The sequence below is a fragment of the Dipodomys spectabilis genome, unplaced genomic scaffold, assembly GCF_019054845.1.
Source record: "Dipodomys spectabilis isolate Male_0828 unplaced genomic scaffold, ASM1905484v1 ptg000628l, whole genome shotgun sequence".
NCBI lineage: Eukaryota > Metazoa > Chordata > Mammalia > Rodentia > Heteromyidae > Dipodomys > Dipodomys spectabilis.
This window is the reverse complement of record NW_024871305.1, coordinates 2,206,808-2,229,924: the sequence shown is the minus strand read 5'-3', so window position 1 is coordinate 2,229,924 and position 23,117 is coordinate 2,206,808. Positions and strand designations below refer to the sequence as shown.

At 54.7% G+C, this 23,117-nt stretch overlaps 1 protein-coding gene across 1 annotated transcript; it reads left to right on the top strand.

The window, feature by feature from the left end:
* Positions 1-1,657: 1,657 nt before the first annotated feature.
* On the top strand, positions 1,658-23,073 carry LOC122101116 (1-phosphatidylinositol 4,5-bisphosphate phosphodiesterase gamma-2-like; the record flags this gene model as incomplete). Its single annotated transcript, XM_042671462.1, has 12 exons — positions 1,658-1,824; positions 2,939-3,035; positions 5,186-5,252; positions 5,664-5,821; positions 7,661-7,763; positions 8,881-9,090; positions 9,493-9,638; positions 10,410-10,524; positions 11,419-11,586; positions 15,122-15,210; positions 21,208-21,392; positions 22,742-23,073. Coding segments are annotated over 12 exons (1,548 nt in total), but the record flags the coding sequence as incomplete, so codon positions are not given.
* Between the last annotated feature and the right edge of the window lie 44 nt (positions 23,074-23,117).

Genomic DNA, 23,117 nt, shown 5'->3' with positions numbered 1-23,117 from the left:
AAACCGCGATCCTCCTTACTTCCTTACCTCCCTTTCCTGGGTGAATGGGATTATAGGCATGAGCCATGGTGTCTGGCCTAAGTGTGTGTGTGTGTGTGTGTGTGTGTGTGTGTGTTAAGAAGTGATGTTTGACAGTGTAGCAGGTAATGTCAGGGGAAAAATTAATAGAATTCTTCCAAATGAGGCTCTGCTATGCTAAAGCCCTTGAGGTCTGATGAACACCTTTGGGCTAAATGGCTTCTAATTAAAAATCTTCCAAATGTCTCTGTGCGTGCTGAGGGAGCCCGTGGTGTTTATAAATTCGGTCAGCTTTGGCCGGCTGACCTCCTTTGCACGCCGGCACTATCTCCGATGCCCACCTGACCTCTGCCTGCATTGTAGGATCCGATTCTGCTTTCAGCCCCCAGCCCCTTCCTCACGCCCAGCTTCTGTCTCCAGTGTAGCTCGAGCTGGTTGAGCAAGAGTCATCGCAGATGCCGTGTGTGTGTGTGTGTGTGTGTGTGCGTGTGTGTGTGAGAGTGTGTGTGCGTGTGTGTGTGAGTGTGTGTGTGTGTGTGTGTGTGATGGTCTCACACACGCATAGTGCACAGCTCTCGCCTATGAAGGGGTCCCGCTGGAGGTCGAGGTGGAAGTGCGCACATGACTTTCCTTCTTGTCTGTATCATCCTCGGCCAGTGAAACTCTTCAGCAAGAAAGGCAGTCGTGAGAGGTGGCGTGCACAGAACACGTTAGCTAAGAGCAACAACTTTTCTCAGTATGGAGGGATGTTTTGGTGATGAGAATGAGCTTGTTTGTGACAAGCCTCAGGCCTCTAACCTCCTTCCCGTGGCTTCTTACTTACCGGGGACGATAGGTTGAAGCACTGTGCCTAGCTTCTTCGTTGAGATGGAGTCTTGCTAGCTTCTGTCTGGGTTGGCCTGGAACCGTGATCCTCCTCCTGCCTCCAGAGAAGCTGGCGTGCTCTGGTACACCCAGTGGGACAATGATCCTCCTATCTCTGCCTCCGGAGAAGCTGGGAGGGCAGGCGCGCTCTGATACACTCGGGGGAAACAGTCTTCTGACTTTGCCACAGCAGTGACAGAGCAGCGCAGGCTTGGTGGTGAACGCAGCTGGCGTGCGGTCAGCTGGATGGCAGGGGTGATGGCCACACGCACTCCTACCTTCTCCCTACCACCCGGCCTGCAGGGAAGCAAGAATGTTCCCCATCAGCGCTTTTCTTGCTGGGTGGATACTCATTTAGTCCTGCTGTGCAGGCAAGTTCTTTGGAGGGAATTTTGATTCCCATTTTAGGTCTTGCTTTTCTTATCCCTGCCGACGCGGAGGACTCTGGCTGGTGCAGCAAGGTGTCAGGCTCCCGCGGAGGGCAGGGTTGCGAGGGTGGGAAGTGGGGGGGTAGTGGAGGAGGGGACGGCCCAGTGCGGCTGGACGAGTTGTTCGGGATTTCAGGGGTGGTGGTTGTGTACCCCCCAAACTCATCCATCCTGTCTGTGTTAGGAAAAGACTCCCAGGTGGTCTTTGATTCTGACCTTGATCTCAACCTCCAACCTGAGTCCTTTTTTTTTTTTTTTGTCAGCTGCAATTCCAGACGGTCGCCAGCAGATGGCGCTGTGCCCTCCAGGTCCCTAAGAGAAGATGGCAATGGGGGTGCAGGCCTTGATCTGCTCCTGACCTTGTCCTTGTCCTTCCTGTCCCCCTTCCCCCCCCCCCCGAAAAGCCCCAGAGGACCGTGAAGGCTCTCTACGACTACAAGGCCAAGCGTGCTGACGAGCTGACCTTCTGTCGGGGTGCCCTCATCCACAATGTCTGCAAGGAGCCAGGGGGCTGGTAAGGCCGGGGAAGTGGGGGGGGGGGGGCGGAAGGGGCTCTGGGACAGCACCCGGGTGCCACCTGTGCTCACCTGCCTGCTGAGTCCTGTGACGCAGCATCACACACCTCCCTTCGCACCCCCCCCCCCTCCCCCCCCCCCCGCCCCAAGCCGATGGCGTTCCTGCGGCAGATCATCTTCGTGCAGTGAATGGCCGGAGTCACCGCCATGTGCTCCTTGCAATCCAAATTCGTAGGCTGCTGCTTAGTCCTGTGTGTCGCACGCATGGCGGCTCTCTGGGTTGTTCCCACAGTGCTGTGGGGTTGGTTACCGAGGGCGGAAGAGTCGCTACGCAGACTAGTGCAGGCTCTGGTGCAGGGTCCCACCGCGGCCCCACCCCCACGCCTGCCCAGCGCAGTCTCCCGTGGGGGACTCCCTCCGGCCCGGGGACCTCGAAGGTGGTTTAGAATCAGAACTTTCTCCCTCCAGGCCGGTTCTGGCTGGATCCCCGCTCTGCTCCCATTCTTGCTGTCCCCTGTCTATGGGGGAGCCTGAAGCACACAGCACGCACCATGGTAGGGCTGGAGTTTGAGTCCAGGCCTCCTGGGTCTAGAACTTTCTCCATACACCCCAGTGTCGAAACTCACGAGCCTTCCTTCAAATGGGGTGGGCGCTCTCCTGCTTGAGCCATGTCCCGAGTTCTTACTTGTCTCAGTTACTTTCATGTCAGGCCTTGCTTTTGGCCTCAGTGGCTTTGGAACTGCAATCCTCTTTCTTATTTCTCCCTGGAGCTGGGACTGCAGGCCTGGGCCACCACGCTTGGTTTGTTGGTGGCATTGGAGCCAGGAGCTTCCACATCTCCACCCCTGGTATTGGGGGTTACAGGCGTGCGCCACCATGCCCTGTCTACCATTTCATTTGAACATGGAAATGGTTCCCTGGTGGTTAAAAAACAAGAAGTCAGCGGCTCCCTTTCCAGTGCTCTGTGGCGGCAGAGGCAGCCCTCGGCGGGCCACGTGGGCTAGCCTGGCCTCTCCTGTGAGCGGGAACCCAGGAGCAGTAGAGTATGGATGGATTGTGCATTGGATGAGCATGGCCTGGTGCAGACCCCCCACGCCTTCCTCGTTGGCGCAGGTGGAAAGGGGACTATGGGACCCGAGTCCAGCAGTACTTCCCGTCCAACTACGTGGAGGACGTCTCGGCCGGCGACCCCGAGGGGCTGGAGAAGCAGGTGAGCCGCCCTGGTCCCCGGTCACGGCGGGAGGTCCGCCTGCCTGCGCGGGGAGGGGGGCCCGGGGGGGGGGGCCCGGGGGGGGGGTGGGCACCGCTGGCTGCCGATGCGGGGCTTTGTCCCGTGCTCAGTGCAGTTTGCACACGCAGCATGGTTGGTCTGGAAGCCAGACGCCAGACGCGTGGAGTTCCTGCTGGGAGGGGTGCTTGCCAGGCACCCTGGCCCGAAGCTCACAGGAGGCCTCTCTTCCCTTCCAACCGCCTTTCGCTTCCCTGGGCCAGCACCATGCTGAGGGCCCAGGCTTATGATAAGGACTTTCCATCCCAGAGCACTAATTTCACACGGGAGGCAGGGTCAGTCCGGGAGGGCTCCCTGGAGGAAGCATGCTTGAGCCTTAAAAAATCAAAATCAAGTTAGAGCTCAGTAGTGAGAGATCCGCAGGAAGGAAACGGTGTGTGAGTGTGACTGTGAGAGTGTGTGTATGAGAGTGTGTGAGTGTGAGAGTGAGTGTGAGTGAGAGTGTGTGTGTGTGTGTGTTTGTGTGAGTGTGACTGAGTGTGAGTGTGCGTGTGTGTGAGCGTGTGTGTGTGAGCGTGTGTGTGTGTGTGTGTGTGTGTGTGTGGGAGTGTAGTCGGAGCCACAGAATGTGAGGTGTCCCACATGCCTAGTTTTACAGGCCACGGTGTTTGCAGAATTCACTGCAATCCAGACGCAGGGTGTGTCTGGTGGGGAGGGTGGGCTGGGGCTTCTCAGGGCTCAGAAGGCCCCAAAACGCGCATGACTGGACGGACCATTGTTTCCACAGGACAAGAGGAGCCGCAGAAGGGTTTCCTCCCTCCCTCCCTCCCTCCTTCCTTCCTTCCTTCCTCTCTCCCTCCCTCCCTCCCTTCCTCCCTTCCTCCCTCCCTCCCTCCTTTCTTCCTTCCTTCCTTCATCTCTCCCTCCCTCCCTTCCTCCCTCCCTCCCTCCCTCCTTCCCTCCTTTCCTTCCTCCCTTCCTCCCTCCCTCCTTCCTTCCTTCCTTCCTTCCTTCCTCTCTCCCTCTCTCCCTCCCTTCCTCCCTTCCTCCCTCCCTCCTTCCTTCCTTCCTTCCTTCCTTCCTTCCTCCCTTCCTTCCTTCCTTCCTTCCTTCCTTCCTTCCTTCCTCTCTCCCTCTCTCCCTCCCTTCCTCCCTTCCTCCCTCCCTCCTTCCTTCCTTCCTTCCTTCCTTCCTCCCTTCCTTCCTTCCTTCCTTCCTTCCTTCCTTCCTTCCTTCCTTCCTTCCTTCCTTCCTTCCTTCCTCTCTCCCTCTCTCCCTCCCTTCCTCCCTTCCTCCCTCCCTCCTTCCCTCCTTTCCTTCCTTCCTTCCTCCCTCCCTTCCTCTCTCCCTCTCTCCCTCCCTTCCTCCCTTCCTCCCTCCCTCCTTCCCTCCTTTCCTTCCTTCCTTCCTCCCTCCCTCCCTCCCTTCTTCCCTTCCTCTCTCCCTTCCTTCCCTCTCTCCCTCTCTCCCTCCTTCTTTCTCCTCTCTCCCTCTCTCTTTCTCCCTCCCTCCCTCCATCCCTTTTCTTTTCTTTTCTTTTCTTTCCCTAGGGCTTGAACTCAGGGCCTGGCCACTGCCCCTGAGCTTTTCTGCTCAAGGCTAGCACTCCACCACTTTGAGCCACAGCGTTATTTCTAGTTGGTTGTTTTTTTTGGGGGGGGGGTTGGTAATGAAAGATCAGAGTCTCACAGATGTTCCTGCCTGGGCTGGCCTCGAACTAGGATCCTCAGATCTCAGCCTCCTGAGTAGCAAGGGTGACAGGCGTGAACTGCCAGCACCTGGCCCCAGAAGGTTCCCGAGCTGTGAAGTAGTTGTCCAGAGCGCCCCATTCCACAGTGGTGCGAGAGAGGGGGGCTAGGATGTTCTGAAATCCACTAGGCACATTTTTGTGAGTTTAGAAGATGAAACTCGAACCTACAGGCACCTGTTAGTGTCTGGGTCCATCCTCTTTCTGCGCTTCATTCTTTAGCGCCCCCCACCCCCCGCCCCGCCTTGCCCCAGGAGAGACCCTGTAATGAAGTCATGCTCTAACAGTCCCGCAGTCTCTCTCGGATGGACGCAGGGCTGTGGGGACCGGCTGGCTTTTCATCGCTCCTGTTATGATGACCGGCTAACGCCATGTTTCTTCACAGATTATGGAAGATAATCCCCTAGGATCTCTCTGCAGAGGGATCCTGGACCTGAATAACTACAACGTTGGTAGGTGTTTGCAGAGGCGTGGCTTGAGGCCGACGAACTGGGAGGGCTACCTGGAGGAGGCGTGTATGAGGCTTAGCGCTCGAGCTGGAGCTCGATGACACCTGTAATCTGCCGCCCCAGCAGGCCCTGTCTGCCAGGGTTGGGGTGCCAGGTGGTTGATTGCACAGATTGCACAGCCTACCTAGTTCTGTTCGGTCGAGTGTAGGAGGACTCGAGGACATTTCGCCTCAATTCTCTTGCAATTGAGACAAGATCGGAATCCAAGCTATCTAGGAATGCCACAGGTTCCGGGACAGCCATATCTCAACATGAGATAGAAACGGCTTCTGGGGCGGGCGGCAGGGCAGGAGCAGGCCCGGCGGGGCAGGCTGGGCCTTCCCACAGCCCCTGTGGCCTCTGCTGCGCCCACAGTAAAAGCCCCGCATGGAAAGAACCAGAAACCTTTCGTCTTCATCCTGGAGCCCAAGAAGCAGGGGGACCCCCCGGTGGAGTTCGCCGCAGACAGCGTGGAGGAGCTCTTCGAGTGGTTCCAGAGCATTCGACAGATCACCTGGAAGATCGACACCAAGGTAGGCCTGGGCCCTGGAGGGCACCGTGGCACTGTGGAGGCCGGCAGCGGGAGGCGCAGGCCAGAGGGCTGCACAGGGCTCAGGCGGGAGGCCAGGCCGGCCCCTTTCCTTAGAAAGCAGAGGGGACCGCAGGGGACCCTGGAACGTGACCAGCAGGATCAGAGGGTGCTTGGTGCTTGTTTGCCCTCTGGCTCTTAACCAAGCCAGGCTGGCCTTGTGTGTGCGCTGTCCTGCGTGAACGAGGCCCAGAGCAGCCGGGATCCATCCTCCACAGCGCCCCGCGGGGCTCGATCCCGCCCCCGAGCGGCCTTCCCACCTTGGCCTGAGGCCAGCACCTGTGTCCGGCCGCTGGGTTTTGAGACCGAGGGGTTGGGGTTTGGAGAACCCGTAATGTGCAGCTGGCAGAGCTGGCGCGGGGCGTGGACCCTCGGGAAGAGCCCGATCCTGACCTGAGTGGCTGCGGGGGGAGGGGGGGCGTGCGTGGTGGGGGATGAGCTGTCACCTTGTCACCGTGCCCGTGGCGGGACAGGTGCCGCCCCCAGGCTCTCTGTGGGGCCACCGGCCCACCACCCCTCCCCCAAAGGGAGGGGTCACTCCCTGAAGGCCGCTTCCACTCCAGCCAGCCTGGGGCCCCCCGGGGGGCGCACCCTCCACCCCCCTTTTCCTTCCCTGGTGGGGGAAGGCTTTCCAAGGCTTTGTGCTGAGCCCCATCGCGCGGCCCTCTGCCCTGCTGTGGCCTGCCCTCTCCATCGCCCCTCTGGCCCCGAATCGAACCAGAGGCCCTCAGATGGCTCTAGATTCTTCTGTGCTTTTTTTTTCTTTCATTTTTCTGTTTCCTGGTGGCATTTGTGTTTGGCTCGGGGTCCTGGGCTGGCTGGGCAGGCGCTCTGTGCTCTGCCTCCCGGGGCTCACCTCTAGCCTCCCCCCCTTTTTTTTCTTTTCGGTATTGATTCTTTGCAGGGTAGGGACTTGGTGTATTTTGTTCTTGTTTTGTGCCAGTCCTGGGGTTGAACCCAGGGCCTGCTCTCTGCCCCTGAGCTGCTTTTGCTCAAGGCTAGTGTGCTCTACCGCTTGAGCCACAGTGCCACTTCTGGCTTTTTGGGTAGTTTAGACAAAAGTCTCTCTCTCTCTCTCTTTCTCTCTCTCTCTTTCTTTCTTTCTTTTTTTGTTGGTTGTGGGGCTTGAGCTCTGGGCCTGGACGCTATCCTTAAGCACTTCAGCTCAAGGCTACTGCTCTACCACTTGAGACACAGCACTACTTCCAGCTTTTTCTGCTTATGTGGTGCTGAGGAATCGAACCCAGGGCCTCAGGCATGCAAGGCAAGCACTCTGCCACTGAGCCACCTTCCCAGCCCCCTCTCACTGACTTTCTTGCCCAGGCTGGCTTTGAACCAAGATCCTCCGGTCTCAGCTCCTGAGTGCTGGGATTACAGGCGTGAGCCACAGCTTCTCCACTTGTCTGAATGGAGAAACACATGTGACTTCACTGGAAGGTTCTCTGTCACTTTCTCCATCGCTCGCTGCTGCATGGTTGCGGAAGCTAAACCTTCTTCAAGGCTGCTCTGCTCTGTCTTTGATCTACATTTCTCCTTAATTGGTTTTGATGTTGGCTAAGAGTTCATGAGACTAATTTCTTAAGTCTCATTATTAGAAGGTTAACAAAACCCAAAACACCCCACCAGGAATCAGAACTGAGTCTTTGCTCTGAGCTGGGCCTCCCAAGCGTCGGGGAGGGCGTGGGGAGGAGGAGGGTGGGGACGCGGGGCGCGGGGTGAGCTGCGGGAGCTGGCACAGGCGCTGGCTGGAAGGCTGTCGCTGGAGGTGACGGGTCTCCAACAGGAAAACAACATGAAGTACTGGGAGAAGAACCAGTCCATCGCCATTGAGCTCTCAGACTTGGTTGTCTACTGCAAGCCGACCAGCAAAACCAAGGACAATCTAGGTAAGCCTCCCCGGACCCCGCCTCTGGCTGAAGGAGGATGTCAGAGGGCGGAGGCACTGGCCGCTTCCTTTTGGCTCTGAAGTCCGGGATGCAGACACCTCCACTCCTTGGAACACTTTGGCAGGAGCTACCTGGAGGCAGATCTGTTCCCCCTGCTGCAGATGGCCACAGACCTGGTGGCTAGACATGCCGCACACTGAGTCTCAGCCTTGAGGGACAGAAAGCAGTCGGGGGTGAGCTGGGCCCGTTCCTTGTTAGCTTCTCCCGGCTCCGGGAAGCGGCTTGCAGCTCCTGGCTTGTCGCCCCTCACTGGAGTCTCTGGTCACCGTCTGTGGTCACCAGGCTGCCTTCGTGTGAGACCGCAGCCGGCCCCCACGGGGTCGCCCAGGAAAACCTTCCGGGTCAGACTCTGCACACACATGACACAGCCGTGACGCTGGGGCTGAGGACCGGGGTCCTCATTGTGAGGGAGGGGCTGGACATCGCACCCTCCCCCAAATTCACCCCAAAGTAGCAAGACCTTTGATGATGTCCTCACCCAGGCTCGGGCCTTCTGAGCGACTCCTTCTCTGTCGTCTGGGATTTCAGAACAGGAGACTAGAGAGCTAGTGGCGAGCCCCAGAATGAACCCAGGGAAGATGCTGGCGCTCAGGGTGGACTGCAGGCAGGCTCTGCGTGTCCACTGCTTCGCGGTCCACCCCCCCCCAGCTGGACGGGGCGGGGGGAGCAGAGAGGAAGCGCAGCCACACCTGAACACCCCTTCCCGTCACCCCACGCCCCGTGCGACTCCCCTTCCGCCCCGTGGCTCTCATTTCCCCAGAGCGCTGGGTCCCTGGTCCTGCATCTGCAGCCTCCTGACTGCGGAAGCCCTCTCCTCAGCCCCCGTTCTCTGTGTCTTCCATCCACTACCTGCGCCCCCAACCTCCCGCTTCTGTCTGAGACCTCCCTTCCTGGCCTTTCCCTACCTACCGCTCCTGTGCATTCTTGTTCAAGGAGATCGGTCGCTTTAAACAGCAGGTAAACTGCGGCCTGTCTAGACTGAGGAGCTATGGGAGAACCAGGGAGCCCCTCTGGCCCAACACCTTTAGACATGGGGTGCCCCCGGCTCTGTGTGCAGAGAACCCCGACTTCCGAGAGATCCGCTCCTTTGTGGAGACCAAGGCAGACAGCATGGTGCGGCAGAAGCCCCGGGAGCTGCTGCGGTACAACCAGAAGGGCCTGACGCGTGTCTACCCCAAAGGACAGCGCGTGGACTCCTCCAACTATGACCCGTTCCGCCTGTGGCTGTGCGGCGCCCAGATGGTGGCCCTCAACTTCCAGACCGCAGGTGGGAGGGGCGGCGGGGGGCGGCCGGGGCCGCAGGGCCTCGCGGGGCGCTGGTAGGGTGTGGAGTCTGGGAGGAACGGTTCCACCTGAGCCCTCACCAGCGGGGTGGTGGGGGGACTGGGGACATGGGGACGAGGCAGGCCATGTGACATCGGGGCGGCCTGTCTTGAGACTGGGAGGGACACACGTGAGCTTCGTCTAGGAGCTGATCTGGGGCTTCAGGCTGGGCTGGATCCAGGTGCCTCAGACTTCATGCATAGAACTTCTTCCAGAGACGGGGTCCGTGGGGGGTGGGGGTGGGGAACGAAGAGTGACCTTCAGGATGGAGTCTACGGTTCTGAGGCCCCGGGGGGCTCGGCTGAAGGAGTCCCCGGCAGCTGGCAGCTTCTCTCTCTCCTTCCAGACAAATACATGCAGATGAACCATGCGCTGTTCTCGCTCAATGGCCGGACAGGCTACGTCCTGCAGCCCGAGAGCATGCGCGGGGAGAAGTACGACCCGGTACCGCCCGAGTCACAGAGGAGGGTGGTGATGACGCTCACTGTCAAGGTGCGGTGCCCCAGCGTACCCCACCCCGCACACGCGCTGTCACACGTGCTCAGCAGGGACCACGCGCCCAGCTCACCCCAAGATCACTGTGGGGGAGGGAGAGGACGTCCCTGAGCCTAGCCTGGCACTCCCCCAGGGCCTTTGCGGGGTGACATTGTGAGTCTGTCTCTTGGGGGTCCCTGCGGAGCCAGCCTCCCGGCAGGAAGAGAAGGAGATCGGGGGTCCTGGGTCTCAGAAGAGGGAGGGCTGTCTTCCCTTTGTTAGTGGCAGGGCCAAGGCTCCCCAATACCATCTTCAGAGGTTTCGGGGTGATAATTTAAATAATGGCATTTCTCACAAGATTAAGGAAGATAAAATGCAGCACGCATGCGTGTCAGTCCTTACACAAGGAAGGAGTAGCCCTCCTTCTTCCCACCCTGGTCTGGGGAATTGGGAGCCCAGGAGCCCGGCCCCGGGGTGTGTGTGTGTGTGTGTGTGTGTGTGTGTGTGTGTGTGTGTGTGTGTGTGTGTGTGTGTGTGTGTGTGAGTGTGTGTGTGTGTGTGTGTATTGTACCTGTTCTCCTGCCCAGATAAGACCCCGCTGAGGCGGGCAGCCTGGGGTTTGGGGGGCCACCTGTGGACGGTCGCTCCCCAGACCTGGCGTGGGTGAACTCCAATCAAACGATGCTTGGCTTGTTGCAGGGGGGAGGGGTGTGGGTGTGGAGGGGTGGGGAGGGGGAGCAAGTTCAGCTTCTGCCGGCCGGGGCTGCATTCCTGACTTCGCCCTTTTAGGTCCTCGGCGCTCGCCACCTCCCCAAGCTCGGGCGAAGTATTGCTTGCCCCTTCGTGGAGGTGGAGATCTGTGGGGCGGAGTACGACAACAATAAGTTTAAGACCACGGTCGTGAGTGAGTAGCCTGCTCTTTCTCTTCACCTTTGAGCAAGTGATTCATCCATCCGATGATGATCCTTGGGGTTGGGAAATGTTTTTGTTGGCCCCGTGAGTGATGGAACTCGGGGCCGTGGACGGGCTAGGCAGGTGCCCAGCCGCTTGGGCCACACCTCCAGTCCTTTCATTTGTTTAGTTTGTTTTTCAGATAGAGAGGTCATGACCCAAGGCCAGCCTGGGAAAAAGCCTGGGTCCTTACTTCTCAGGCAGCTGGGGTTACAGGCGTGTGCCGCCACACCCGCCCATCTGCTGTGCAGACATTGCCCTTCCTCTTCCTGCCGACTTGGTTCAGAAGGCCATCTGACTGAGTCACTGACCTGGTGCCCAGTGCTGTGTGTGGCTGCTGATTAGTGGGGACTAAATGAGGTCGAGACTTCAGGGCAAGCTTCTCTGACTCACGCTCGCACCCGGTGAACCTGCTGGGTTCAAAGCAGACGCATTAGGGGGTGGGGAAGCGGCCAGCCTGGCCAGATGACGCAGCCTTTGCCCCCAGAGAGAGGTCGCCCAAGGGGGGCAGGCGAGGGCTGGCGGTGAGGGCTGGCGTTTGTCACCCCTGCTCCTTCAGGACGGATCGCAGTCCAAGGCTAGCCCAGGCAGAGCAAGACTCTAACTGAAAGCAAAGATGGGCGGGAGATGTGGCTGGAGGGCTGAGGCCCTGAGCTCAGTCCCGTGCCTCCCCTTTGCGCTTGCTTTGCTAGGACATGAGGCCAGGCAGGGCCCGGAAACAGTGGGTCTTAAGACCCAGCATTCCTTCCTGCCTAGGGCCCAAGCTGAGATGCCGAGCGGCTAAAAGCGGGCTTCTGAGAGGGCGGCGGGGCCGGTGTCACCTCTAACGAGCTTCAGTGTCCCGCAGATGACAATGGCCTCAGCCCTGTGTGGGCTCCCACTCAGGAGAAGGTGACCTTTGAGATTTATGACCCCAGCCTGGCCTTCCTGCGCTTCGTGGTCTACGAGGAAGACATGTTCAGCGACCCCAACTTCCTGGCCCATGCCACCTATCCCATCAAAGGCATCAAGTCAGGTAAGGGGCACTTGGATGAAGAGACCCAAGCGAGCTCATTATCTTTCTTCGGTCTGTGCTGCTGGCTTTAAAAAAAAAAAGAAAAAGCTGGGCGCCGGTGGCTCACGCCTGCCATCCCAGCTACTCGGGAGGCCGAGATCTGAGGATCAGGGTTCAAGGCAGGAAAGTTCCCATCAGATTCTTATCTCCAGGGAACCACCAGAAAACTGGAAGTGGTGCCGTGGCTCAAAATGGGAGAGCACCAGCCTTGGGCAAAAGAGCTCAGGGGCAGCGCTCAGGCCCTGAGTTCAAGCCCCACGACTGACCAGAAAAAGAAAGATAACAAGCAGTTTGCCCCCTCTGGGGTCCCTTGACGGTGTGGTGGCAGCGTGGGGGGGATGACCGGCTTGGGTGCGCCTCCTGGCTTTCAGAGTTCACCTCTTTCGATAACATCGGGAGGCGGGTTCTTTGAATTAAGATGATTTCTTCCATGTTGATTAAAAACAACAACAACGCCACAGACCTTCATGGCTTCAGAGGCTCATGTTGAGTGGGCTTGGGACTAACTCAAGTGGGACCTAGCACAACCTGGCACTGGCTCTGCCCCCTCCGAGAAGGACCCCCCCCCCCCCCCTCCAGCCCGGAGCTGAGATCGAATCCCCCAGAGGAAGCTCCAGGTGCCGGTCCTGTCACCGGAAGCGCGTACTCGCAAGAGGCTGTCTTCTTTATCCCTAGATCTCACGTGGGAGCTTCAACAACCAACGCCTCTCCCTCCCTCCCCCCCATCTTGAATTCCCATCCTTAGTATTTTTCTGAGGTGTGCCATATTCAGGCCACAGATCTTTCTGGATTCCTCAGGGGGTCCCATTCCCTTGCTTTTCTAAGATTTATTTTTTCAAGAGAAAGAGGTGATCGTTTTAGTCATTTAATAAAGCCAATCCTTTGGACTTGTTGGGGGAACTCGGGTCCCGTGCAGCGCGGAACTGGGTCTTCTTGGAAAGCTCGGAGCATGCCAGGCATCCCCTCAGCTTCCCCCTGTCTGTAACCTGACCGTGGCACGATGCCCTGCCCTGGGCTTCGGGCTAGAACGCAGATTCCCAGGCCCTCCGTGCATGGGCTCACGCAGCTCCAGCAGAGGACAGACAGCAGACGGGGCTCTCCGTCTTTTCGGTGTTGATGTTGGTGTAGGCGTTGGTTTCCTTGGTGGGTAGGCTAAGCAAGAGTTAGGGAGAGCGCTGCAACTCCTGGGGTGGTTAGAAATGCCCATTTGTAAGCCCGTGAGGCCTGACATTTGGCAACGCTTCTGGGTTAACTTGCCAACACGGCCAACTACTTTAGCACGGCACTCAAGCTGTGCTGCTCTGATTTGCACATGCTTTGTTTGGATTAGCTCAGCGAATAAAGCACCACTGTCCCAGGCCCGCAAGTCTTCAGAGTCCTCATCTTACCACGGCGCCAGGGTTGTTTTCTCTTCTTTTTATTTTGTTTTATGCTCTCGCTTGGCTTTTCTGCTCAAGGCTGATGGAAGTAGAGCCACAGCTCTACTTCTAGCTTCTTGCTGTTTGGAGATCAGAGTCTCACGGACTTGCCTGCTTCAGCTGGATTGGAACTTCTATCCTCAGATCTCAGCGTCCTGAGTAGTAGCTAGGATTACAGGTGTCAGCCACCTGTGAAGTCTGGTGGGATTCCTTCCTCTCTTCCTTCCTCTCCCTTCCTTTCTTCAGTCATGGGGCCTGGACACTGGAAATGGGAGTCCAGTGGACTTTCCTACCTGGGCTGACCTTGAATTGCCGTTGTCTGGAGCAGCTAGGATTACAGGTGTGAGTCAGCCCCCTGCACCCAGCTAAGATACCTTCAAACGTGCTTGATTCAGAGATTCTATGTTCCAAGAGCATACTTTGGTGAAGACAAGGACACATTTAGCCAACCAAGACATCCACAGGGAAGTTCAGTACAAAGATGGTGTAGGAGCAGGGAGCCATTTATCAACCTCGTTTGTGGACAAACGATATCAGGAGGATCTCATACTGAGCTTGCTTAGTGAGTTGCCTGGGTATCTTGGCGAAAGTGTGTTTATCCCTTCGCCCTACTCTGCATGATTAAGAAGATGGACAGATAGCAAAGTGATGAAGTAGAGTGAAGGGCAGGGGCGAGGCGGGAGCCGGGCACGCTCCTTCCAGTATCGCCACTGAGTGATCTGTTTGAGACTTTCTCTAACAAAAGTCATCAGAGTATAGCCAGCCCTCCCGCTCTCTGTGGGAGAATTATGGTCGTAAGATGGGGTGCAGTGTTGTACACGCTGCTGGTGTGGAATCTGCTCATCTTCCCCACTTCAGGGGAAGCTCAGGCTGCTGTCCTCAGCACTGCACACCGATTGCATAAAACGTTCTCTGAGGAAAACTAGCTAAAAAGCTGGAGGCGGCATCCAGGAAATGGAGAAGAGTGTCTCCAGTGAGTGCATTGTGTGCCCTGGAGAATCAGCAGCTACAGTGTCAACACAGAGCTTTTGTTTTTTGTTTTGGTCGGTCGTGGGGCTTGAACTCTGGGCCTGGGCGCTGTTCCTCAGCTCTTCAGCTCAAGGCGAGCGCTCTATCCCTTGAGCTACAGCACCACTTCTGGTTTTCTGAGTGGTTTATTGGAGATAAGAGTTTTATGGACTTTCCTGCCTGGCCTGGCTTTGAACTGGGATCCTCAGATCTCAGCCTCCTGAGTAGCTAGGATTACAGGCGTGAGCCATCGGCACCTGGCTTCAACAAGGAGTTTTTAAGACACCTGTGATAAAGTAGATGCTGAAGATGGAAAACTCATTGGTGCCATGCTTTTAAATGACTCCTCCTCCTCTTCTTCCTCTTCCTCCTCCTCTTCCTCCTCCTCTTCCTTTCCTCTTCCTCCTCGTCCTATTCCTCCTCTTCCTTCTCTTCTTCCTCCTCGTCCTCCTCTCCCCCCTCTCTTCTTCAAGCTGGTACTCATACTTGAACTCAGGCCTCAAGCCCTGGCTTGACTTTTTAGTTCAAGGGTGGTGCTCTGTCACTTGAGCCACAGTAACCGGGCCCTAATTATAAATAGGGGATGGCTTTCAGAGGTGGATAAACAGCTCCTCAGAAATGGCCCCAGGAGAAGCAGATTGTAAATCTTTTCAGATGAACACACTCTTCGGTCCCATTAGGGGTAAGGGCCAAGTGCAGGAAATGGGTGTGAGAATTCATGGCCCGCTGGGGTCTCGACCTCAGGAGTGCTTAAGGACGTGACCACAGCTGCAGTCATCTCGATTCCATGTGGAACGTTCTGTGGGTTTCTATGTCTTCTGCATGAATCGGTTTCATTGCTAGATGGCAGAGGTTTTTTCTTTAGCTTTGCCCTGAGTGAGCCAGTCTGTGCAGGATGCTGGTCTCTCCCTTGACCTCCGGGATAGACCTCTGGCTTCCAGAATGCCAGCCCCAAGCATGGCACACTACCTTCGCCGCGTCTCCGAGGGGGCACGTGATCTCCAGGCACCCCAGGAAAGTGAAGATCCATGTTAACGACCACCTTGGCACCCTCTCCCGTTCCGCTGCAGGGTTCAGATCCGTGCCTCTGAAGAATGGGTACAGCGAGGACATCGAGCTGGCATCCCTCCTGGTTTTCTGTGAGATGCGGCCGGTCTTGGTGAGTGGGTAGAGGGCTGGGACTGGCCGGTGGCACTGTGGGCTGAGGGACTTAAAAACCCCTTGAGGGCCGACCGGCCCAAGGATGAGACATCAGAAAAGAAGAAGGCTTTGTTGCTGGTTGTGCAGCGCCCTGCTCTGCCCCGAGAGTGCCGCGCGGCATGCCGGGGCGGCGCGAAGCCCGCACGCATTGCTCGCACTGACAGCCAGGCAGCACGGGACGCTCTTCACTCCTGTTGGCCTTCGAAGGCCCTGCGTGCTGAAGCGGGAGCACTCCCTGCTGCCAGCGGAGCCTTCCTTCCTTCTAGTCTTGTTGGTTCCCAAAGGCCTTGAGGATTTTTTGTTTTTTGTTTTGTTGGTTGTGGGGCTTGAACTCTGGGCCTGGGCGCTGTCCCTCAGCTCTTCAGCTCAAGGTGAGTGCTCTACCACTTGAGCCATAGCGCCACTTCAGGTTTTTTATGGGAGATAAGAGTCTTTTGGACTTTCCTGCCCAGGCTGGCTTTGAACTGTGATCCTCAGATCTCAGCTTCCTGAGTAGCTAGGATGCCAGGCGTGAGCCACCGGCGCCGGACTTGAAGATTTTTAATTCCCCTCCACCCCTTCTTGTGTGTAGCAAGACAAGGTCGCATGATGTAGCCTTCTGGTATTGGGCTTTAAGCTTAGGGCTTGGTGCACTTACTCAGCTTGAGCCATGCCTTTTTACTTTTTTTTTTTTTGGTCATGGGACTTGAATTCTGGGCTTGGGCACTGTCCCTCAGCTCTTCAGCTCAAGGCGAGCGCTCTACCACTTGAACTACAGCGCCACTTCCGGTTTTCTAGTGGTTTATTGGAGATAAGAGTCTCATGGACTTTCCTGCCTGGGCTGGCTTTGAACCATGATCCTCAGATCTCAGCCTTCTGAGTAGCTAGGATGACAGGCGTGAACCACCGGTGCCTGGCTTTACTGGTTATTTTGGAGATAGAATCTCAGGAACTTTTCTGCCCGGGCTGGCTTTGAACTGTGATCTTGTGACTCTCACTTCTCTGAGTAGCTAGGTGCAAACTACCAGCACCTGGCTGTTACAAGGTTTGAAAGAGCCAGTGAGTCTATGGCCCTGTGCTCCAGGCTCGTGCCTCTCGGTGCCCTTCTTGCTTTCTCCTCCTGGTTATTTTCCGTGTAAGGAATTCATAGCCTGTGCCAGTGTTCTTTTGGCTGTGCCTCTGACAGCTTCCGGGAAGCAGCTGAGAAGCTGCAGACCAGAGGGAGGGGCAGAGGGGGCGGATTCCTGGGAGTAGCTGTGGCCAAAGTCGGTGTGGTAGAAATTCACGGACTCCACTCAGAGGAGACAGCCCGACGCCTTCCCCAGAGCTGTTGCCTTGCGTTCACTTTTCACAGTCGTGGTTGTTTTCTGCTCCAAAGCATTTTAGAAGCATCAAGATAAGATGGAAGAGGATGTGCAGTAGGAAGCAGAGACATAAAGGTCCATACTTAGTGGCCGAAGAACCTTAGACAGCCAAGGTGTTTTCCCTTTTGTCTTGATGCTTAGGTGCTGGTAGATCCTGCCTGTCATCCTGGCTATTCAGGAGGCTGAGATCTGAAGATCATGGTTCAAAACCAGCCCAGGCAGGAAAGTCCATGAGACTCTTATCTCCAGTGAACCACAAAAAGCCAGAAGTAGATCTGTGGCTCAAGCGCTGGCTTTGAGCACCAAAGCTCAAGGACCGCACCTAGGGCTAGAGATTAACCGCAGGATCAGCACCAAGAAAAAAAAATGGCGATAGAATTCTATCTTGAAAGGAGAAGAGTATGGGTAACAAAGATTTCCTCTTTGAAATAATTTTAAATATTCAACTGTAAAAAACAGAAAGTTATGTTGATAACAAAAATTTAACCTTAAATGATGGCTCCCCTCCTAAAAAGAAAATCAGTTCCTACAGTCATTTCTGTGGTAGAAGGTTTGTATCAATTTCTCCCTGTACCAGGACTACTAAGTTAGCCAATGATTTTTTTTTTTCATGAGAAAAGAACAAATTTTATTCTAATATTAAAGTCTTAAGAACATGTTACAAATACTGTTGTTTTAATAAACAAAAACATTTTCCTTCCTAAATGTAAACATCAGTAAATAAAACATACATAATATTCCGGGTATAGAAAAAACAAATTCACTTATGAAAGGTGTATTTTGGTATATTTGGTGGTTAGGGTTGTTGTTTGTCTTAATACAAAAGTACTTCAGCAATAGAACTAGGTCATTATTATTTAGTACTGTACTTCTTCACTCAGTTATCTTATTGGAGTAGGAAATCATTAATTTTTCTCTAACTCTGGCTACACGACCAGGCCACAGAAAAGATCTGAAATATCTAATAGTCATTTAGCTACAAAAAAAAAAAAAAGTGTTTTCTTGAGCTTTGGAAACATTTGTCACTTTGTATTTGAAGGCATTCCTCAATGGAGGAAACGGTGTTTCAACCAAAGCACAGGGCCTGGGTTCCTGGAAATGATCGCTAGGAAGCGATCCCCGGAACACCCACCAGCAGGGATCTTTGCAGGCATTCTGTATGCAGTACTGTTGAAGGTCTGCAGCTCCACGCTGGCCTCCAGCTTCCGTTGCTCCACCAGGCGCTGCCCGGAAGACATGGTGGCGCCCGTGGGGGAAATCCAATTATCCCACGATTCTTGCTGAGAATTTGTGGATCTAAAACTTCTCCTTTTTGAGAATGAATTATGCATGTGTCAACTCATCATCCAAAAGACCGAGATGCCTCGGTCAATGAAGAGACTAAAGTCAGAATTACTGTTTTGTATCAATGTCTTTAAATTAAAAAGAAAAATTAAATCCCATTAAACCCCAGTCCGGCTCCCGTGGGCAGTGTAGAACAGTTGTAACTGGAGAGTAAGAAGTGGAGGAAGGTAGCGTCAGTTCTGTTTGCTTCCTTCATTTCCCAGGCGTGAGCAAACTCCTGTTACCTTGCATCGTGTCTTGTGGGTGGGCAGCATTCGCAGTTGGGGCTGTGGACACTGGCCTCTGTATTGTAGGAGGTTTTATGCATCTCACTCCCCCCGTAGGATGACCCCACCCACCTGCAGACATTGCAAAATGTCTCCTGAAAGGCAGAATTGCTGCTGTAAAAAAAACCTCTTAGCTTCCTCTAGTGTAGACTGACCCTAGCTTCAGCCTTCCTTCAAGTCGGGAATGCAGGTGGAAGCCATTTCAATAAGTGACTACCTTGCCTTCTTTTATTTTTTTCTCTTTGTGCTCGTCCCTGGGCTGGAACTCAGGCCCTTACCTTTTTCACTCAAGGCTGCCATTCTACCACTTGAGCCACTGCGCCATGCCTGTTTTTTTTTTTGGTGATTAATTGGAGATAAGGGCCTCACAGCCTTTCCTGCGCCAGCTGGCTTTGAACCTCGATCCTCAGATCTCAGCTCCCTGTGTAGCTAGGATGACAGGCGTGAGCCACAGGCGCCCCCTCCCCTCGCACCTTTCCTTCTTTTAAACCTGAATTCTCTGCTTACCGTTAGTTCCCAGAGATGGACTCGTGGGGTCCGTTCGTCTCTCAGGCTGGTGCAGTGGTAAGGGCGAGCTTCAGCAGGAGCCACGGGCGAGCGGAGCTAGAATGCGGCCTTCTTCAGCTTCCTTCCCTCCCTGTGTCCTGCCACAGGTCTGGCATCCCCCCTCTGTGCATGGAGAACCCAGCACAGAGCACCCCGCCCTGAAAATGGCTTTAGATGGCGCAGCACTGCCAGGCTGTCAGAAACATCCCTGAGATGATTCGGTCTGGCCTGCCGCACACACAGGCGGTGTACGTGGAAGGGAATTGTGCTTGCTTCCCTAGACCTCCTTGATGGTGCAGGGTTGGGGGACACTGGGGCAGGGGTGGGTCTCATAGATCTGCCCCCCCCCAGTTGAATTGGGACGGGTCCAGCTCCGCTTGATGGACGTGGGCCTTTGCTGGGGGCTCTGCGTCTCACCTTGTTGTATTTCTTGTCCGTTCCCTGGGTGCTGGGGGAAGACTTCATTAAACAGCCGCTGGCAAGGCTGTCTGAGCCGGGGATTGATCAGCCAGGGCTGCGATGGAGTTGACTCCCAAAACATATGCTGAGCTGAGTTGCCAGCCCCAGAAAACTAGCCGTCAGCGCTTTACACCCGAGCGGAGGAAGCCACTTTCATGTCACCATTACTCCATCAACTCGCAGCCCTTTACTTGGCTGGCGGTAGAGAGGGGTTCGAAAGGGTACCTTTCACACCATTTCTCTTCCCCATTCTATTTAATTTGAGAAGGAGGGTAAAAAAGAGTAGGGAGAATTGAAAACCAAAATTTCCCTTGAACAGCCCGCGAGAGAAAACCACGGCTAGCGTGTTAGTAGATTTCCTCTGCCCTGGACTTTTTAGTTATTTGTTTTTATCTCGAATGTGATGTTTCAGAAGTTAGACTCCTCTGCTGTGCCTCCCCGGCATCACAGGGGGCTTCCAGCATTCCTGCGCTGATGCGTGGCTGCTTTCCCTGGTCAGCCCCTGTCCCTCATCCACTTACCCAACTCCCACCCACGGACACGCCGATTGTTGGCAGTTTTTTATTTCACAAATAACAAAGATCTGTGTGCAACTTTTTTTTTCTTGCTGATTAAAAAGTGTTTCTGAAGGCTAGATATTTAGCCATGGAGTAATAGATCAAAGTACAAAAGGACCATTTTCTTTGACCCATGTTGACTAGGTCTGTGAAAGTGAACAGTTTGTTTGGGGTTGATGTATGCCAGCCAGCCTGCTCATTCGTGGCAAGCAGCCGCTACTTACATGATCCAGACTGGTGCTTCCCAGAGTTCCCGGGAAGGCCAACTTGTGTTGTTGGCCCAAGTTCAGCTAAGCAGGTGTGTGCATCTCTTTGAAGAAGACCCCACCCCACATTCTAGAAGCCTGGGGATTGGGAACAATACTCATGAGTTGTCATAGTTGTTTTGTTTTTTTAATTTTAAGAATTGTTATTGCCAGGCGCCGGTGGCTTACGCCTGTCATCCTAGCTACTCAGGAGGCTGAGATCTGAGGATCACAGTTCAAAGCCAGCCCAGGCAGGAAAGTCCATGAGACTCTTATCTCCAATGAACCATCAGAAAACTGGAAGTGGTGCTGTGGCTCAAACAGTAGCGCGCTTGCTTGAGTTGAGGAGCTGAGGGACAGTGCCCAGGCCCAGAGTTCAAGCCCTTGACTGACCAAAAAAAAAAAAAAGTTATTATAAAAGTGACTTCCAGGGGGGTTACAGTTACATAAGTCAGGTAATGAGTGCATTTCTTTTTGACAATATCACCCTTCCTTTGCTCTCTTGGAGTTTTGGGCCTAGTTTTTGAGGTTAAAAATGATTTTCTTCCAGGCACGTGCCAGTAGCTCACGCTTGTAATCCTAGCTTCTCAAGAGGCTGAGATCTGAGGATCACAGTTTAAAGCCAGCCTAGGAAGAAAACTTTGTCAGACTCTTATCTCCAGTTAGCCTATGATTTATTTAGTTGGTTTGTTTGTTTGTTTTCGTGGCATTGGAGCTTGAACTCAAGGCCTTGTGCTGCTTAGGCAAACACTTGAACCATCCCCTAGTCCCCTATTTAGTTTGTTTTCCAGACTGTGCCTCAGGCTTTCTGCTCGGCTTGGCCCTGTCTGTGATCCTCCTACCTCTGCCTCCGTAATTGGGATTACAGGCATGCAGTGCCATATTTATTTGCTTTTTGAGATAAGTTCTTTCTAGCCCCCCGCCCCCTCCCCTGCCCCCTCCCCCACCCCCCCAATCCTGTGCTGGCCCCAAACTGCCACCTTCCTCTCCTCCATCATATCCTAAATTCTCCACCTCCTCCCTGCCTCTGTCACCACACTGAGCTGTTTCCCTGCACTCTTTGCGGCATTTTGAAAGGGGGACAATTATGAAGGGGGACAGTTTTCCGAAGCCCTGGCTTCCCTGTGTGGTCAAAGCTCGGCCCCTGGGCCCGTCCAGCACCGAATGCTCACGCTGGTCTCTCCCCTGCTTTCCAGGAGTGTGAGGAGGAGCTGTATTCCTCCTGTCGCCAGCTGCGAAGGAGGCAGGAAGAACTGAACAACCAGCTCTTCTTGTACGACACACACCAGAACCTGCGTAATGCCAACCGAGATGCTCTGGTGAAGGAGTTCAACGTCAACGAGAACCAGCTCCAGCTGTACCAGGACAGGTGCAACCGGAGGTGAGTGGGCCTCCCCCGTGGCCGAGCTTTTGTAAATGAATTGATAACGGTGCCTAAGTGCCCGCCCCTTCCCCAAGTAGAACTCTCTTCTCTAGAAGGACGTTGCAGTGGAATCATGAAAATTAACCACGATCCCTGACTTTATGTCCTTTGCAGTGGTGAGGATGGAACCCAGGGCCTCATACATGCGAGGAATATACTCCAGCCCGAATGACCACTAACTTCTTTTTTCCTTTGTGTTGCTCCTGGGGCTTGAACTCTAGGCCTGAGTGCTGTCCCTGGGCTTATTTTTGACTCCAGGCTAGCAGTCTATTACTGAGCCACTGCTCCACTTCCAGCTTTTTCTGAGTAGTGTATTAGAGACAAGACTCACACTAGCTGGGCACTGGTGGCTCCCGTCTGTAATCCAAACTACTCAGGAGACTGATAGCTGAGGATCATGGTTTGAAGCCAGCCCAGGCAGGAAAGTCTGTGAGACCCTTCAATAACCACCAGAAAACCTGAAGTGGAGATGTGGCTTGAAGTGGTAGAGTGCGAGCTTTGAGCACAAAAGCTCAGGGACGGCACTCAGGCCCTGAGTTTAAGCCCTACAACTGACAAAAAAGAAACAAGAGTTTCAGGGACTTTCCTGTCCAGGCTAGCTTTGAACCATGATCCTTAGCTTTAAGCCTTCTGAGTAGCTAAGATTACAGGTGTGAGCCACCAGTGCCCAGCTGACCATTAACTTCTTTAAAATTTTTTATTGTCTGTCATGGAGCTTGAACTCTGGACCTGGGCACTGCCCTGAGCTCCTCAGCTCAAGGCTAGCACTCTACTACTTGAGCCTCAGCGCCCACTTCAGGCTTTTTCTGTGCATATGGTGCTGAGGAATCAAACCCAGGGCCTCATGCATGGGAAGCAAGCACTCTACCACTGAGCCACCTTCCCAGCCCCCTGACTATTAACTCTTAAGGAGTCTTTATTAAATCCCCAAGAATGGACTAGTTTAGCAGATCAGGATCAGGACAGAAACTTGCCCCTACCAGGTTGTACCCCAGGTATGACGGGAGGAGATGCAGCCAGGGCCCTGTGTGCCTCACAAGGTGCCAGTAGGTTCCAAACAACCAACCTGATACTGACAGCCGTCTATCAGCCTAAGTCAGCATAACCTCTATTTTACCCAGGAAGAGGTTGAACCTCTGGGAGACTCCATATCTTACCAAGACCTGAGAGCTCTCCCAAGCACCCGCCTCTCAGTCCTGTACTGACCAGCCATCAGTTGCCCACCAGTGTGTAGCTGGGAAGGGGTAGGTAGGACAGAGCCTGTATCTCATACCCTGCTGATGGTGTTCAATCTGCTTCGATTTCAGGCTGCGAGAGAAGAGGGTTAGCAACAGCAAGTTTTACTCATAGAAGCAGAGGTGGAGGTGCGCGTGTGAGGCGGATGGGTGTGCGTGCGGATGGGCGGATGTGCTGTTCAGCCTCGGGGGTGAGGTACCTGCAATGCTGCCTTCCACCTGTGATGCCAACAGGACCATATGACCAAGGAACCGGGCTGATTTCCTGGCATTTTTTCCACCTTGGACTTTTTTTTTTTTTTGTAACTTATATTCTTTATAGAGGATCCCTAAACCGTGTCTGTCTTGGTGTGTGACCTCTCATGTTCCAACCTCATTGAATAAAGCACAGGCAGTCTTGGTCAGTTCAGTCTTCTCTGCGTCACCTAGACAATGAGTTCTTTTCTAA